The following is a 17,317-nucleotide window of genomic DNA, read 5'->3' as shown; positions in this document are numbered from 1 at the left end:
CAGCTTTCTGTAATATCGGAGTCCTTACTCTCTACCTTCCTACTGTAGGTAGTGCAATATATTTTAGATTTGTTATGATAGTACCCCACTTCTAGTAACAAAATTTGTGGATTCAGGGTCCAGTTGTAGGAAATAAAATTCACTTCAGCTAGTTTACACACAAAAATGTTTGCCTTCAGAGAGTATGAAATGACTTCAGAATCATTAGGAAACCTGAAAATACAGGCTATAGGTTAAGCTTTCAGGATGATTTTGAGAACTATGCCACAGATCAGGTCACTAAAGATGCTCCTGGCTATTGTCAAATCTTTTTTTTTTTTTTTTAAGATTTTATTTATTCATGAGAGACGCAGAGAAAGAGAGGCAGAGACATAGGCAGAGGGAAAAGCAGGCTCCATACAGGGAGCCCGATATGGGACTCAATCCCAGGACTCCAGGATCACGCCCTCAGCTGAAGTCAGACTCTCAACCACTGAGCCACCCAGGTGTCTCTATTGCCAAATCTAATAGCTGAATTGGAAGCTGTCATCTCTGGAACCATGCTGACACTACCAAGATTAGAAATCTCTATAGAAAAACCAGACACTTCCAAAATGGTTTTTGCCATCACAGTAGAACACATGATCTCTGTCTTACTTCCACTTTGCAGATCTTATACAATTCTATGTAATTACCTTATCTTAATTCACATCCTGAACACTTAACTAGGAAATGTAGTTTTTTAGCTTTCTGGCTTTTATAGGACAGATATGCTAAACAGTGGTTGTAATAGACAATTGCATGCCAGTTCACCATATTCACCACGCTTTGGGGTCATCTCACTTTTCCCATTTAGAATTCTGTCTGGTGAGCCCTAAGTTTCTGATCTTTGTTCTGGGCTAATAATACTTTTTACAATATCACAGTTAGATTTTTTGAAGTTTAAGTTTCTTAGAAGACTGTAGATTAATATACTTGAAAAGTGACTTGTTAAGAAAGTGCCCATAAGAGAGACCAGAGTGAGGAAAATAGGACAGGGAAGGGAGGAAGCCAACCAAGGGTGTGATCTCTGTGGGAGAGTAGGCTTTATCTTGATCCAGCAAGGGACTCTGGGTCTGTTCCAAATTGAAGTAAGGAAGTTGGGCTTTTGTGTTCTCATACTGTACAGTCTTTGGTTCTGTGGCTCTGCCCAGATGGACAGAATATGTTAAGTCGCCCAAAGGCAGTCCTCTGAAGAAGAACTGCAGGTGCTAACTGTTGAAAACACATTTTGGAGGTGTAACACGAAGGGATCGGAGGGGCTCTGTTGGAGCATTACTTATTAAATTCATTCCATGTTATCACAGGTTCTTCACATTGATGCTGCCCAATATCTGGATGAAAATCTTACAAAAGGGGAGTTAAAGGGATGAGCTATAGTCCTTTTTGTCCTTATTGATATAGATAGCCCTGAGGCTATAACTGATACTATCATCATTTTCTTCTACCATCTGTTCTAGATTTACTGCATTCTTCACTAATACTTCTGCTGGTCTTGGTGATTTGCCTAGTGATATGACTAAGATCTGCATCCCTGTGGGGATGAGCCCCTGGTCACTCTGTGCTTGTGCAGGCCATGGTTGCTGAGATTGCCTATTCGTAGTTAAAACTGAACATGATAGCACTAGGAGAGTCCCTAGTGTGCTCCTATTATTCCAAACATATTCCTGCCCTCATTATATAGCTATAGCATCAACCCTACCTCCTTATAATAATCAAACCAGTTACTCCTGCCAGTATAGCATTTCCTTTCTTTGCCTGATGCTCTGCCAACATGAGGAGCCCAAAATGAGTAACAGCCATAGCTTTAGATTAAATGGGATTCTTATTATTCCCATGGGTGAAAAAGTTCCGCCTGTGGGGGAACCAGGACCTGATTTTTTAATGTCTCTGTAGTGGAGTTCTCTGGTGAACATTAATATGTGAAAAAGATCTTCACCCTTTATATACATTTCCATATGGCTATTCATTTATCTCTTCATAAATCATTTCTCCCTGATCTTCCAGGCCTGTTATTTGCAGGCTCCTGACTATCCATGTAAACAGTTTGCCACTATTTAGGAATCCATAGCCCACTCCTTTCTCCATACAGAGTGGTGAATGAAATGCACCTCTCAAACTCTGCACAGTGGAGGATTTCCTTTCACCATCCCCTTTTTTTGGGCAGTCCAGTAATGGCTCTCTAGTGCAACAACACTTCATTTTCTAGCAAGATACTGAGATGCTCTATCCATGAATCGAGCCAGGTTTTTTTTTTTCCTTCTTTCATTGGGTATAGGGAGTACTCATAAAGCCTGTTCTTGTTATCTATTCCTGTTTATGTAGAACTCATCCTAGGTATACCACTTCCATTTTCTAAGGATTACTCCTCTATCTTCCTGATCTTATGACTTCAGGAGTATGATAGCACCCAGCTCATGTTGACGAGCTCTGGTTGATGACCCATAGTCAGATAGTCAGTCTTTAGTAATATGCCAGGAGTAGTATGTGATACTTCCTAAGAAATATATACTTTTTTTTTTTTTTGCTGCAGATAGCATGGTCTTACTCTCAATTCCTAAAGAGCTGGGATGCAACTGATGATTTTGATCCAGTCACTTTGGATGAGTGATTCCTCATGGTGTTTTTGTGTTTAAGTTGATGGTTGGCTCAGCTGAATCTATCATATTCTCTCTTGAGTGGATCAGTACTCATAGCAACAACCAACCAGTTCTATAGTCTTTATGGTTATTATTCTATATCATTTGTATCAGTTATCTGTTGACCACTCCAAAATGTAGTGTCTTAAAATAGTAGCTATTATCGCCTATGAGTTAATGGCGACTTGAGTGGTTCTGCTTATCTGGGCTGGAATTGGCTGATTGTGGCTGAGTACTCTCATTTTGTCACACATCCATGGTCATTTGGTGAGTTGGCTAGTAGTTGGTTGGTCCACAATGGCCTTACCCATATTGGCTGCCTAGTAGTTGGGTGATAAGAATGATTGGGCCGTGTGTCTTTCATCATCTAACAAGTTAGCCTGGAGTTACTCACAAAGCAATGTCAGGGTTCCAAGAAAGTAAACATAAATCTGCAAAGTGCTGTTAGCCTTACAATCAGGAGTTACAAACTCTTAATATCTGTTGCAGTCTTTTGGGGAAAGGAAATCACAAAGCCATCCCATTACGGAATAGGAAAATAGATTAGACTGGATTTCTTGACAGGGACAAGGAAAGGAATAATTTGGGACATATTTTTAAACTTTATTGAAGTACATATTTACATATTATAAAATTCACTTTTTAAAAATGTACAATTCAGTAATTTTGGGTAGATTGATTAAGTTGTGCAACATCACCATAATCTAGTTTTAGAACATTTCTGTAACTCCAGTAAGATCCATTGTGTGATCTACCACATTTCTTGCATGTTAGAGATATTGCATGAGCCATGTTCTCTTCTAATTTATTCCATCCCAATTCACTACAGATGAAAAATTGTAGTAATTGTAAAATATAAGGTCCTAGAGGGATTTTCACAAGTAGGATTTCTGTTACCATTGCCAAATAAATGGTCCAATTCCAGAATCCTGTGCTTAGAAGTATGCTTCCTAGGCCCATTTCTCCAAACAGCTGTTGTAGATCAAGTTCTCTAGAAGCAGACCCTGAAATGGTGGTTTGTGTGATTATTTATTAAGAAAGTACTCCCAGAGGATAACAGGAAAGGAGTAGGGAAAGCAAGTCAGTCAGTGAGTATAGGAAGTGAAGAAGCCTGAATGTGATCTCAGACAAAAATCAAGCAGAGGTTAGGCTTCATCCTAATTACAAAGAGGAAATGTTGTTATATAACCATTTTTAAAAAAATTTTTCACTTTAAAGTTGTTCTCATCCAAGGCAAGGGAAATGGGCTTGGGCTTCTTGACCTTACTTGTGACTCTCAGAGTGCAGGTAAAGGAACTCTAGTAGCTTGAGGACAATCTATGGAAAAGAGCCCTGGGTATGGCTGTCAAAAACAAACCTAAATTGGTGTGGAAGAGAGGACACAAAAGTGGGGTCAGAGTGAGTCTGGGTAGAGTATCTGCATTATCTGCTATATGCATGATGGGTCTCCTAAAATAAGCACTTTTAATCAAAGCATGAGCTTATTTCTGACTGATCCTGCTCCACTTGTTTAGGTATTTGGGAGTAATATATGGAGGAAATGTGACTTAAGGAATTTTAACTACATGTGAAATGTAAATATTCTGAAATGATAACTACTTAAAATTAAGAACTGTGTCTTTATATACCTATGCATATATTGAATTAAATTATTAACTGTAGGAACAACAAGGCTATGACAGATCCCTCCAGAAAGTATTTAACCAGCAGTAGAGAGAAGCAGCTGAGTTTGAAACAGTCAGAAGAGAATAGGACATCAGGTAAGTATTTGGTCTTCATATAAGATAATCATTTATTATATGACATACTGTATTAAGACTAGAAATAAAAATTGAAACTGGGATTATCTCTCTTTATTATTCAGGAATATTGCATGATTCAGTACTAGTTATTGGGTGCCAATTTGTATCCAGTACTTGCCTGAAGTATTAGAAATGTAAAGGAATTTTTATTCTATTAGCAAAAAATTTACTTTCTTTCCTAATTAACTACCTAAAATTAAACTATTTCATTGTCAAAGTACCTGGACCATAAAATGAATCCAAGGAGTTAAAGTGGTTAAAACTGAATTTTATCAGTGTTGCTACATGTTAGAAGTTCCAGAACATCTTGGAAGTATTGCCCTAAAGCAGTTAAGCTCAGCTTGTACCCTGTTTTTACAAAAACTAAAAGACTGTCCACGAATTGATGGGAATGTTTGCACATTTAACATATCTCTCTGATCCTCCTTAGAGACTCCACTATGTAGTATTAATTTAAATATTATATCAGGTGGAAATTAAATTGAAGCAAGCTAAAATATGGCATGATTTTGAGAGGTTAAGAGAATTCATTTGATTAGGACTCTAGAAACATTTTTCTTTTAGTGGTTCGGGATTGTGATATTCTTCTAGAGAAAAAAGTATCTAATAAAATTCGTACCTCTGAAATAATAATATATTATGTAAACTCCATTTACTGGTTTTCACCTTTTATAGTCAACCTATAGTTAGAAAACAGAATGCTTTAAGTATTTTGTTAAGCCAAAAAAAAAAAATCTTTTGCCCGAGAATGGGGTAATATAAATGAGAAATTTCTAATTTTTCATAATAGAGGTAACTGATGCTGTTTATAATGAAATAAATTGAGAAATAGAAACATTATCTAGCATTATAAAGGAAGTGAGGAAAAGTTTTAAAAAGTAGTTAAGAAATTAGCAGCAAAATTTGTAGAGCTTTTGGACAGGAGAGTATTTGCTGTCCTAAACAACCTTTCCACAGTGTTTGATCTTCTAACATGAGTATATATTACTTTAATGAAAAGAAAGGGGGAAAAGAGTTAAATATAAACAGGCCTAATGCATAATTTTATTACTAAATCAACTTGAATAGTTGATTTAAGAATTAAATTTTTCCTGTTTGGTTTTTTTTAGGGCTTTTACCTTTACAGTCATCATCCTTTTATGGCAGCAGAACTGGATCCAAGGACTACTCCTCTGGTAGCACTAACTTAGACAGGTATGGGTTGGTAATAGACCTTGTGAAGAGCTTGAGGTGCTCTCTTCTTCAGAATATTGAATGATGGGGTCAGCTGTGCATTATGCACTAAGTGAATACCCTAATTTAAAATAATGAAACTGATGAGAATCATAGACTCATGACATTTTAGTTAAACAGTACTCTGGAAATGTTTTAGTTTTCAGATGCTTTTTCTTTTTCTTTCTCTCTTTTTTTTTTTTTTTAACATTTTTCAACAAATTAATAAACTGAGGTCTAGGTACTGAGGCCACAGGTTGTTGACTGGCAATGCGCTCAGATTCTAAACAGTGTATTCTCCATCATGCCAAGCAGTGAACATATTAAGATCTCTTCTGAGGCATTTTAAATTGCCTTTGTTGCCTGTGTATTTGTTAAGCTACTACCAAAAGTTAAGACATTTGCTTTAAAAAACAAGTTGCAGGAGATGCCTGGGTGGTTCAGTGGTTGAACATCTGCTTTCAGCTCAGTGCATGATCCTGGGGTCCTGGATCGAGTCCCATATTGGGCTCCCCACAGGGAGTCTGCTGCTCCCTCTGCCTATATCTCTGCCTCTCTCTCTGTGTCTCTCATGAATAAATAAATTCTTTAAAAATAAAAGCTTACACATTAGTATCTTTTACTGGGAAAGGCTAGTCAGAAATTTAGTTGCTGATCCTATAGATACAGATTAAATTTTTTTGAGATTTACTGAATATAAATATATGAGACAACTGCTAAGTACTTGTGGAGAAGGCATGATCTTGGAATGTAGCCTGGAGGGGTAGTGGTAAATGTAAAAAGGTAAGCGTAATAGTGGTGTATAAAGATATCCTATGTAATGACCTATTAAGTAATATTTTGGTTTTTTAGTAGAATTTAATTCAGAGTGGTAAAAAAAAATCTTAATTATTGATAAAATGAGATGAAGTAAAGAATTTGATATTGTATTTTTAGATATTTTCCTGTTTGGTTTCTTTGGGGCTTTTACCTTTACACTCATCATCCTTTTATGGCAGCAGAACTGGATCAAAGGACTACTCCTTGGGTGGTATTTCAAACACTTTATGACTGCAGCGGTGACGAAGTTATTTGAATTTAGGAGAGAGACATATATCTGCTTATTAGAAGAATCTTAAAAGAGTCTAGGTTTTTAAAAAACTTAAATTTAGTTATATAGTACAAATTTCTTCTCAGAATAACAGAATTCATTGTATATAGGAATGGCTGAAGAAAGAAATTTTCTTTAATGCAAAACTGCATTCAGAGATGAAGTGAAAATTTCCAAATCAGTGAGAAAAACTAATATTGAGAAAAACTAAAGTTGTAGACACAATGGAAAACATGGACTAGAGCCAAGTATTTAGGTTTGAGTCTTCAAAGCCTAATCTCATGCTTAAGAACTGAATATGACCCCAGGCCAGAATTTAGTTTCTTATTTGAAGCTGCATATCTAGAACTGTTCTCTGTGGTAATAAACCAAGGCAAAACACTTCTGTAGAATTACCTGTGTTTAGAACCATAAATGTGCTGCTCGCCTGATGCTCCTTGAGCAGAGAGCAAATACACAGAAATGGGAATTTCAGTGACTGGCATCTGTGTTACCTGCATAGGGGCAAGAATTCTGAACCTCTAATGTAAAGTCCCATGCAGATTAGAGGTCGGTAACTGAGGCAGCTACTAAACATGTCAAGAACAACTGGTTGTGGAATGCAGCACAGAGAAAAGGTGGCCAATGTGAAATGAAGAGGCTTATGTTGACCTCCATTGTCTGATCTTCCATGTCTTTTTTAAAGATATATATAAAATAAATATTTTAGAGAAGGCATGTGAACGGGTGGTGAGGGGGAGAGGCAGAAGGAGAGGGAGGGAGATAATTTTTTTTTTTAAAGATTTTATTCATTCATGAGAGACCGAGAAAGGCTGAGGGAGAGGCAGGCTCCTCACAAGAAGGCTGATGTGGAACTTGATCCCAGGACCCCGGGATTATACCCTGAGCCAAAGGCAGAGACTCTCAGCTGCTGAGCCACCCAGGCATCCGGGAGGGAAATAATCTTAAACAGAATCTGCAACAAATGCCTAGGTCAGTGTGGGATTTGGTCTCACAACTCTGAGATAATGACCTGAGCTGAGACCAAGAGTCAGATGCTTAACCAATTAAGCCACCAGGGCACCCCCATCCTCCATGTCTTAGTAGTATTTTGGAGAAAATAAGACCAAGGAAAATAAAGACCAGGAATTTGTCAGAAATAATGGATGCAGGGGATCCCTGGGTGGCGCAGCGGTTTAGCGCCTGCCTTTGGCCCAGGGCACAATCCTGGAGACCCGGGATCGAATCCCACGTCGGGCTCCCGGTGCATGGAGCCTGCTTCTCCCTCTGCCTATGTCTCTGCCTCTCTCTCTTTCTCTCTCTCTCTCTCTCTCTCTCTCTGACTATCATAAATAAATAAAAATTAAAAAAAAAAGAAATAATGGATGCAAATGATGAAAGTCCACAACCTTGAAAAGCTTCAACAAATGCCAAACAGCAGATACAAAACAAAAAAATCCACATTGTACATGAAATTTTAAAAGCTACTTGAAGGAAAATATGTCATTTAAAAACGGAAAAGAGTTGACAACAATAGAAACAGAAGATACTGGAGTAATAGCATCAAAGAATTCTGTATTAGAGAATTCTAATTAAATTATAAATCAATTATAAATAAGATTATAATTATATAAAATTATATAAAATATAAATAAATTATAATTTAAAATGCAGACAAATGCAGATACAGAGACGATTTATTCTGCAAGAAGCAAACTGAACCAAGGAAGGAGTGAAAATATCTGTGAGCAGAATTATAGAAGCATATATAAAAATCTAAATACTTTCAAAATCCTTCTGTATAATTAATAAGTGCATATGGTAGAAATTTCAGAAGTTACAGGGTGCATACAGTGGAAAGTAAATCTCCCTTTATTTTCTGATTCCTAGTTGTTTATCTTTCCAGAGGCAACTATTATGACTAATAGCCACTTAGGGTTATTCTGTACATCTGAATGGTTTGATAGTTTTTTATAAAATGAGGATACAATAGGATTGAAAGCAAAAAAATTACTAGACAATTAGAAATAGAGAAGTGGGGAAGAGTGTAGGGAAATTAAACATTTTAAGTTCCTTTTGAGGACTTAAATTGCCTGTATTAAAGAGTTAAAGATGACTTCCACTTCGGGCCAAAATGGAATAAGGACCAAATTTGCCCTCCTTCATGAAACAACTGAGGACCTGGACAAAATACATGAAACATTAATGGATCTCAGGACATTGGACATGAGGCAGTGAAGGACAGAGATCCATTAGAGATGGGAAGCAAATGAAATTAATTTTATGACTGCTCCAGCTTGCTTCCTGGAGAAAGTTCCCAGGCTGCCACACAGGAGAGGGAACCAAGCAGGGCCCTGTTGCTCTTCCTGAGTTGAGGAAATGGAGCTAGGAGTCCTGGAAGGCCAAGGCATCTGGAACTCTTAGAACAGAGACCAGAGGGGATAACGGCACAGAGAAAGAACTGCAGAGATCTGCAGAGGGTCCCCCTGGGTATTCAGTTGACTTCTGATCAACATATGCAGGTAAGTAAACTAGCCAAGGCCTGGGACGGAATCACCCACAGGATCTAAGTGAATAATACTTGGGAGTTCACATAAAGCCAGGCATCATTCTTGTTCCTAATAGTAGGCATTTGCACACTAAGAAAGGTCATACCTCATTAGTAAGGAGATCTATCCCTGGACTAACTGCTGCTCAGTTTTCACATAACCTTAAAAGCAAGACCCCAAAATCGTACCTTTTCCAGGTAACCTAACCACATCTCAGAGCAAAATTCCAGAATGTTTATAGAAATCAAAAATACCTAGCACCCAATAAAATAAAATTCTCAATGTCTGGCATCCAAGAAAACATACTAGGCATACAAACAAATGGGAAAATACAACTCATGGAAGAGAAAAATTAATAAATACTCAGAAATGACATAGGTGATAGAATTAGTACATGGGGGCAGCCCCGGTGGCACAGTGGTTTAGCGCCGCCTACAGCCCAGAGCCTGATCCTGGAGACCCGGGGTCGAGTCCCACGTTGGGCTCCCTACGTGGAGCCTGCTTCTTCCTCTGCCTCTCGCTCGCTCTGTATCTCTCATGAGTACATAAAATAAAATCTTAAAAAAAAAAAAAAAAGAATTAGTGGGATCCCTGGGTGGCGCAGTGGTTTGGCGCCTGCCTTTGGCCCAGGGCGCAATCCTGGAGACCCAGGATCGAATCCCACATCGGGCTCCCGGTGCATGGAGCCTGCTTCTCCCTCTGCCTGTGTCTCTGCCTCTCTCTCTCTCTCTCTATGACTATCATGAATAAATAATAAAAAAAAGAAGAAATTAAAAAAAAAAAGAATTAGTACATGGATATTAAAAGTTATTAGTCCAAATCAGTCATGATGTTAAATACAAATATAAAGTATTCCAGTTAGAGAAAGATTGGATTTTATTTTATTTTTTTGAAAGATTGGATTTTAAAGGAAGAAAAATAATCTATATACTATTTAAAACAACTACAACATAAAGATGAAGAAAGGTTGAGAAAGAATGGAAGCACATATACCTTGCACTGTTCAAACCACAGTGTTTAGTAGTGCACAGTAAGAGATGCAACTGTTAGAAAGCTAATGATAAGTTTTAAGGTAGGGGCACCTGGCTGGCTGTCAGTAGACCATGTGACCCTTAATCTGGGGTTGTGAATTCCAGACTTGCATTGGGTTGTAGAGAATACTTATAAATAAAATCTTAAAAAAAAAAATCTAAGGAGATTAAAGACCTAAATAAGAATTAAAACTTTTAGGAGAAAATAATAGGAAAATATTCTGTGACCTAATAGAATTATAGAATTTAAAAAAAAATTTTTTAGATTAGAAAAAAAGAATTATAGAATTAATTCTTAAGACACAAAAATTGAAACCATAAGGCAGCAACCATGCAGCCCAGCTTCACAAAGACTCTCCTTGATAGGCCTGCCACCGGGATGCTCAAGAGGAAAGTCAGCTCTGTGTGTGGGTGGGGGCAGTGAAGGAGGGGAAACCTGTGCCTGCAAAAGTAGAAACAAAGCCAAAAAGGCAGTAGGAAAGAATAAATCTTCAGATAAAAAGTGCAAAGAGGGAAAAGGAGACCAAAATGGGCTTAAAGTGGCTAATCAAGAAACAAAAGACTTACCTGCAGAAACAGAAATGAGCATCCGCGTAGGGTAGCTCAGTTATGTGTCTGCCTTCAGCTCAGGTTGTGATCCTGGGGTCGAGCCCGTGTCAGGCTCCCTGCTCAGTGGAGAACCTTCTCCCTCTCTCTGTGCAGCTCTCCCTGCTTATGCTCCCTCTCTCTCTCTGTTAAATACAGAAAGTCTTTTAAAAAATACACACACAAAAATGGAGAATCTAAAAATGAGAATCTAGCCACAGATGAAGCAGGAGACAGAGAAGACATATCTGATTAATATCATATACCATGTCTTGGGCAGCCTGGGTGGCTCAGCGGTTTAGCGCCGCCTTCAGCCCAGGACCTGATCCTGGAGACCCAGGATCGAGTCCCATGTCGGGCTCCCTGCATGGAGCCTGCTTCTCCCTCTGCCTGTGTCTCTGCCTCTCTCTCTCTCTCTGTCTCTCACAAATAAATAAAATCTTTAAATATATATATATATATATATATGTATATGTATATATATGTATATATATATATGTATCATGTACCATGTCTTATCAGTGGTCTGTGTTTCCCTTCTTGTACAATCTAGAGGAATATTTTAATCAACTATTTTATAAATGTAAGGTTTTCAGTAGCTCTAGAAACATTTTTAAGAAGGAGAGGATCTCACCTCATCCCATTTTTTTTTTAAGTGTAAATTTTTTTTAAGAGGTAAAATCATTTGCTGGTTGTTTCTTGATACAACCAGAAAATAGTGGGATAATTGAATATGGGGGACTTTGATTGTCTTGGGTGTCAGCTCAACATTCCATAGATGGAGTAGTTTTTCTATCCTTTAATATCAAGCATACTAAATGGCCATTTGCAGTCAGTCATGCATTTAATAGGTCTTGGACATTTTAAATTACTTTTTTTTTTAATTTATTCACGAGAGACCCAGAGAATGAGGCTCAGAGACACAGGCAGAGGCAGAGAGAGAAACGTTCTATGTAGGGAGCCCGATGCGGGACTCAATCCCAGATCTCTAGGATCACTCCCTGAGCTGAAGGCAGATGCTCAACCACTGAGCTACCCAGGTGTCCCTAAATTACTTCTTAACCCATGTTTTTGATAGAATTGTTTTCTAAAGAAAACCACTCCTTGATCTTGGCTCCTAGTCAGAATTTTGTGCACTCTGTAACATGTTGGTCACTGGCAGTCCAGTTTTCCTAAGTAACTTTGTTAATGTGCTATGCAAGATTGAAAATTTGAGTATGTAGTATATATGATATAAATTATGAATCAATGGGACTTAACCATATAACATTTGAAGCCTATCAACATTTGAAGATATTGGTACTTGATAAGAAAAATTATTATCAATTATCATAAATTGGTACTTAAGGAAGATTTGCCTTCAAATTTTAAGCTGGAAGGTCACTGGAATAACTTTTAAAAAAGAATTATAGATGGATGATTTTTAGATTTTTGTTACGTAAAGAATTAACAAGTTGAAATGTTTACTGTTCTCAGAACAACCAATAAAAACTGAATTATGAAAAACACTGAAACCATAAAAGGTTGATAGAGATTATGTAAAAGCTAAAGACTTAGAATATATAATAGAAGATTAGAATGTGAAATATATGAAAAACCACGAATTCTTAAGAACCCAATATAAAACTAAAGATATGCAAAAGCAGCTCAGAAAAGAGCAAAGGATTATAAAAATACGTTCAACTTCAGTAGTAATCAGGAAGATGCAAAACAAAACAACAGTTGGATCAGTTTCACTCAGTAATGTAATGGAGATTATGTGAAGAAATGGAAATTTGCTATTTGTGGACATAGAAATTGGTACAGCCTTTTTGAAAAATGATCACAAGATCTCAAAACACTAAAAATCAAAAATACTTATTCCTAACATTTTTACTTCTAAGCATATAAACTAAAGGAAGTTCTCTAGGAGATTGTATAAAAGAGTATTTGTTGTATCATTATTTGTAATAGTGGAAAAAGTTAACTGCCAAAATGTTTTTAAGACTGGGAAAACTGTGTATCATATCCATTAAGTGAATAAAAGTAAATAACAAAGTGAAACTATATTATAGTTTTTCTTAAGTCATTAACTTAATTATTTTAATTATAGATTAGGTATACTATCATATGCCTCTTCAGCTATCTATTGACAGATTTGCTAATTTATATTTGGGGAATTTCTCCCCAGGTAATCATTATTACTGATATTACCCCAAGTTTAGGATTTTTTTTTTCCCCCAGACATTGACTTTTCTGAATTTGCTAGGGGAAAAAATAGCAGGCAAAATTGTTTTGCTTATGCACTATCTATTCTTTTTTACAGGACTAATGTTTCAGGCCAAACTCCCTCTGCCAAAAGAAGTTTGGGATTTCTTCCTCAACCAGCTCCTCTTTCTGTTAAAAAACTGAGGTGTAACCAGGATTATACTGGCTGGAACAAACCAAGAGTGCCCCTTTCCTCTCACCAACAGCAACAACTGCAGGGGTAGGTAAATTCATAATATTTTGCTTTCTTCTTACAAAGTGATTAACTAGAGTATATATTGCTTGATGTCAAAAAAATGATGAAAGTCAAACTAATTATAGTTCTTAAGTATGTACTTGCTTTTTAAAGACTTATCACATCCATAAATAGTGGTAACTCCATTATCCAGTCTCCTGTTTTTGAACTTTGAAAAAAATACATGTATATAACATACTAATCATAAAGTAGAAAGTGTGTATTCTCTAGTTACATACACTTCATGATACTCCTAAGATACTTCAACGTTTTATGTATATCCTCCCCGTGTCGTTCATGCTTATATTTTATTAGACACATAAAGAGATCATAGTATAATAACTGTAATAATAATAGTCTTACCTGGGCAGCCCCGGTGGTGCAACGGTTTAGCGCCGCCTGTAGCCCAGGGCGTGATCCTGGAGACCCTGGATCGAGTCCCCACATCAGGCTCCCTGCATGGAGCCTGCTTCTCCCTCTTTGCCTGTGTCTCTGCCTCTCTCTCTCTCTCTGTCTCTATGAATAAATAAATAAAATATTTTTAAAAAATAGTCTTCCCTAAAGTGTTTGTTATATGCCAAATACTGTGTCCTAAGTGTTTAAATAGATTTTTTCTTTAATTCCTTACAGTAGTTCTGTGAGCTAGATGTATCAAAAATTGGCTTTTATAAATGAAGTAATCAAGACTTAGAGAAGTTAATTTTCTCAAGGTGACATAGTGGTACAGTAATAGTAAATCTAGTCAATTAGACTCCACTTGCAATCCCCCCCCCCTTTTTTTTTTGAAGATTTTTTGGAGATGTGCATGAGCAGAAGGAGAGAGGGAATCTCAAACAGACTCCACACTGAGCACAGAGCCTGACACAGAGCTCAATCTCATAATCCTGAGATCATGACCTGAGCTGAAAGCAAGAGTCGGATGCTCAACTGACTGAGTCACCCAGGCTTCTCTCCACTTGCATTCTTAACCAATCTGTTGTATTGTCTTTTCCCTTCCCACTCCCATGTTGATCATTTAGATTTCCCTTTTTAGGGCAGCCCTCGTGGCTTAGCAGTTTAGCGCCGCCTTGATCCCAGGGCGTGATCCCAAAGCCCTGGGATCGAGTCCCGCATCGGGCTCCCTGCATGGAGCCTGCTTCTCCCTCTGCTTGTGTCTTTGCGTCTCTTTCTCTCTGTGTCTCTCATGAATAAATAAATATAATCTTTAAAAAAAAAAAAGTTTTCCCTTTTTACGCATTACAATCCAGGCTAGAATAAACATTCTCATATACATATCTTTTAAAAATTTATTGGAATTTTTCTATAGCATAAGTTCTTGGAAGTATATTTTCATTAAGATTAAGGAAGGCATTTTGAAATGTTTTAAGTAATGAGTAATGTTATTACTCTTAACCAGATTACTCTCTTCAAACCTACCAGCTTGTTTTCACTGTCACTCAAATAAATGTTTTTGTACCAGCCTTAAGGTTATCTTTTTACTTGAATGAGTAGCATCCCCCTATTTGGCTTATCCGTAGTAATATATATGCTTCATGTCTTGGCAGATAATATAAATTTTACAGTGAAGGTATTTCACTTTCTTCTCTGTTTACCTGTTTTTTTCCTCCAAGCTTTTTTTTCCTGCAGTGTTTTCTAAAATGTGTATCTTCCGGTTTAACTCTTCATTTCCTTTGTTCTTCATTCTAATTGATCTGCCTCAAATTATCATCCTGCTTTCTCCTTACTGGACAGCATTGTTAGTATATTAGTCTTACCTATCCCACATTGTGACTATTTTTCATCCATATCTTGTCTCTATGTTCACCTTATTTACGTCATTTTCTTATTGTCTCCTCTTACGTATTTTGTGGTCTTTCTTCCCATTTTTGGTCTCTGTCATTCACTTCCTTTAGAGTCCTTTGAAATCCTCGTGATTTACCCACTCTTGGTGCTCCAGATTCCCTGTCAACTTCCAGTATTTCTTTAATTTTTGTATGGTACCTGTACCCATCTGTAGGAATACAGCTTTCCTTTTTTCAGACTTCTTCCGTGAATTAGAGTATAGTATTTCAAGTAGGCTACTTACTGAGGACTAAGGACTCCTTAAAAACAAAAAAACAAAACAAACAAAAAAACTGGTAGAAAACTGCCAGATCTAAAGGATAAAGGAGGCTACCTAATTCCAATGTTCCTTACAAATCCTCAAAAAATATAAAATGAATAAGGAAAGCAAAGCACACATAACCTTCAGCATTACTAGGAGAGAAAGAATACCATCACCTTCAAACTGCCTTCTAGGTAGAGAAGAAAACGAAATTCCAGGACTGTTCTTATTTCCCACTGCTTTAAGCCTGTAGGTGCTAAGCTGGGGATAAGAGGCTTTAGAGATTCCGTGAAACAAAAATATATAGGAGTTAGAACACTTAGATGAAGCACAGAAAAAAAAATCACAGAAATTCAAAGGCTAACTGCTGAAATACTGAATATAAGTCTAGATCTTGGGAGTTCACAGCTCTGGTTATAAGAAAGGGACTTGAAAGTTTGTGGTATCAGAAGTAACAGTCTCAAAGAAGCATTATATAGAGAGGAAGAAAAAAAAAAAAGAGAGGAAGAAATCAGCCAAACTTGGAGACTTGGTTTAGAAGCAAAAGAAAAAAAAAAATGAGAGGGAAATTAAGCATCGGACTGAAATAAAGGGTAAATAAGACCTGCCAGCCTTTCTGTTTTACCACCACCACTATCTCCAAGTAAAGAAACTGCTTTTTACTAAACTAACAGGAGAAGCTGTGCTTAAGTTAGGAACTCTCTCCATGAAGTGAATAGGAATGTACAAAAACAGACCACTTCCATACAGAATTGTATGGAAAAAAAAAAAACAAACCCATGAATCAAAATATTTAGGCAAAAAAAAATTATATTCCTAAAATCACCATGAACCATTAGAAAACTGTTGTATAGCACTCAAAACTGAATTAAATATCCTCAGACAAACATTTGAAGATATGAGAAAAGCACCATGGATCAGGAATTTAAACCTAAGAATCAGAATGGACAGATAAGAAATGGCAGTTGCTTGAGCTCAGAAAATTTAGAGAAGATGACAACATCATCTCAAAATTAAGTCTAAATTAAAGGTCCCCAAGGAGAAAATAAGCTTATGTGAAGATTTAATAAGGGGCTTTGAAGGAAAACCGAAACAACCAAGAGGGAGTGGGGATAAGATAAAGAAGTACAAAAATATCGAAGAGAAAGGGATTGAACTGGAAAACAGGAAAGGAAGGTCCCATATTACATATAAATAGAATCCCTAGGGAAGAAAATCAAAACTGTGAAACAGAACTAGTTTTTTAAGTTTTTTAGGGTTTTATATTTGAGGAATCTCTACACCCAAGGACTTGAACTCACAACTCCAAAATCAAGAGATGCATGTTCCACTGAGTCAACCAGGTGCCCCCAGAACTAGTATTTAAAACTATAACTCAAGAAAACTTTTTAGAAATAAAATTATTGAATCTGTACATTGAAAGAGCTCTCCAGGTATTGCAAAATGGAATGATCAGAAAACATCTTAACTTTTTAAAGTCTAAGTCTAGACTTTAAAAATAAGAAAACTGTTAGACTTTAGACTATTAAACTTTTTTAGACATTAAAGATAAGATGAGAAATCCTCAGTGCCTGTTTCAAAAATATGAAATAATTTTCAAGGGCAAGAGACAGACTTTTTTCAAGTCATCATTCAAAGGAAGACAACAAAAGAACATCATTTTCAAGAAACTTAAGGAAAGAAAGGGTGAACAAAGATTTTTGTGCCAATCCAAGCTGCCAAGTATGCTGATTAGAGAAAATAGGTTTTGAAATGGAAGAACTCAGAAAACTATACATATGCTCTTCCTGGGGACTCTGTAGAGTGTGAGGTTCATCTAACCAAGAGGTGACAAGGTAGACCTTGAC

General features: G+C 36.8%; 1 protein-coding gene across 6 annotated transcripts in view; it reads left to right on the top strand.

The window, feature by feature from the left end:
• The window catches only part of USP37 (ubiquitin specific peptidase 37), a 96,270-nt gene that overhangs the window by 26,322 nt on the left and 52,631 nt on the right, over positions 1–17,317 (top strand). For all 6 annotated transcript variants that reach the window (XM_055345300.1, XM_055345301.1, XM_055345303.1 and 3 more), the window contains 3 exons: positions 4,320–4,417; positions 5,569–5,653; positions 13,211–13,372. In XM_055345300.1, coding sequence (XP_055201275.1) covers positions 4,320–4,417; positions 5,569–5,653; positions 13,211–13,372 — 345 coding nt within the window. The remainder of the gene's footprint in view (positions 1–4,319; positions 4,418–5,568; positions 5,654–13,210; positions 13,373–17,317) is intronic.

This window comes from Nyctereutes procyonoides, unplaced genomic scaffold (genome assembly GCF_905146905.1).
Source record: "Nyctereutes procyonoides isolate TBG_1078 unplaced genomic scaffold, NYPRO_anot_genome, whole genome shotgun sequence".
Taxonomy (NCBI): Eukaryota; Metazoa; Chordata; class Mammalia; order Carnivora; family Canidae; genus Nyctereutes; species Nyctereutes procyonoides.
Note: the sequence above shows the minus strand (reverse complement) of the source record. Positions and strands in the feature narration are given on the sequence as shown.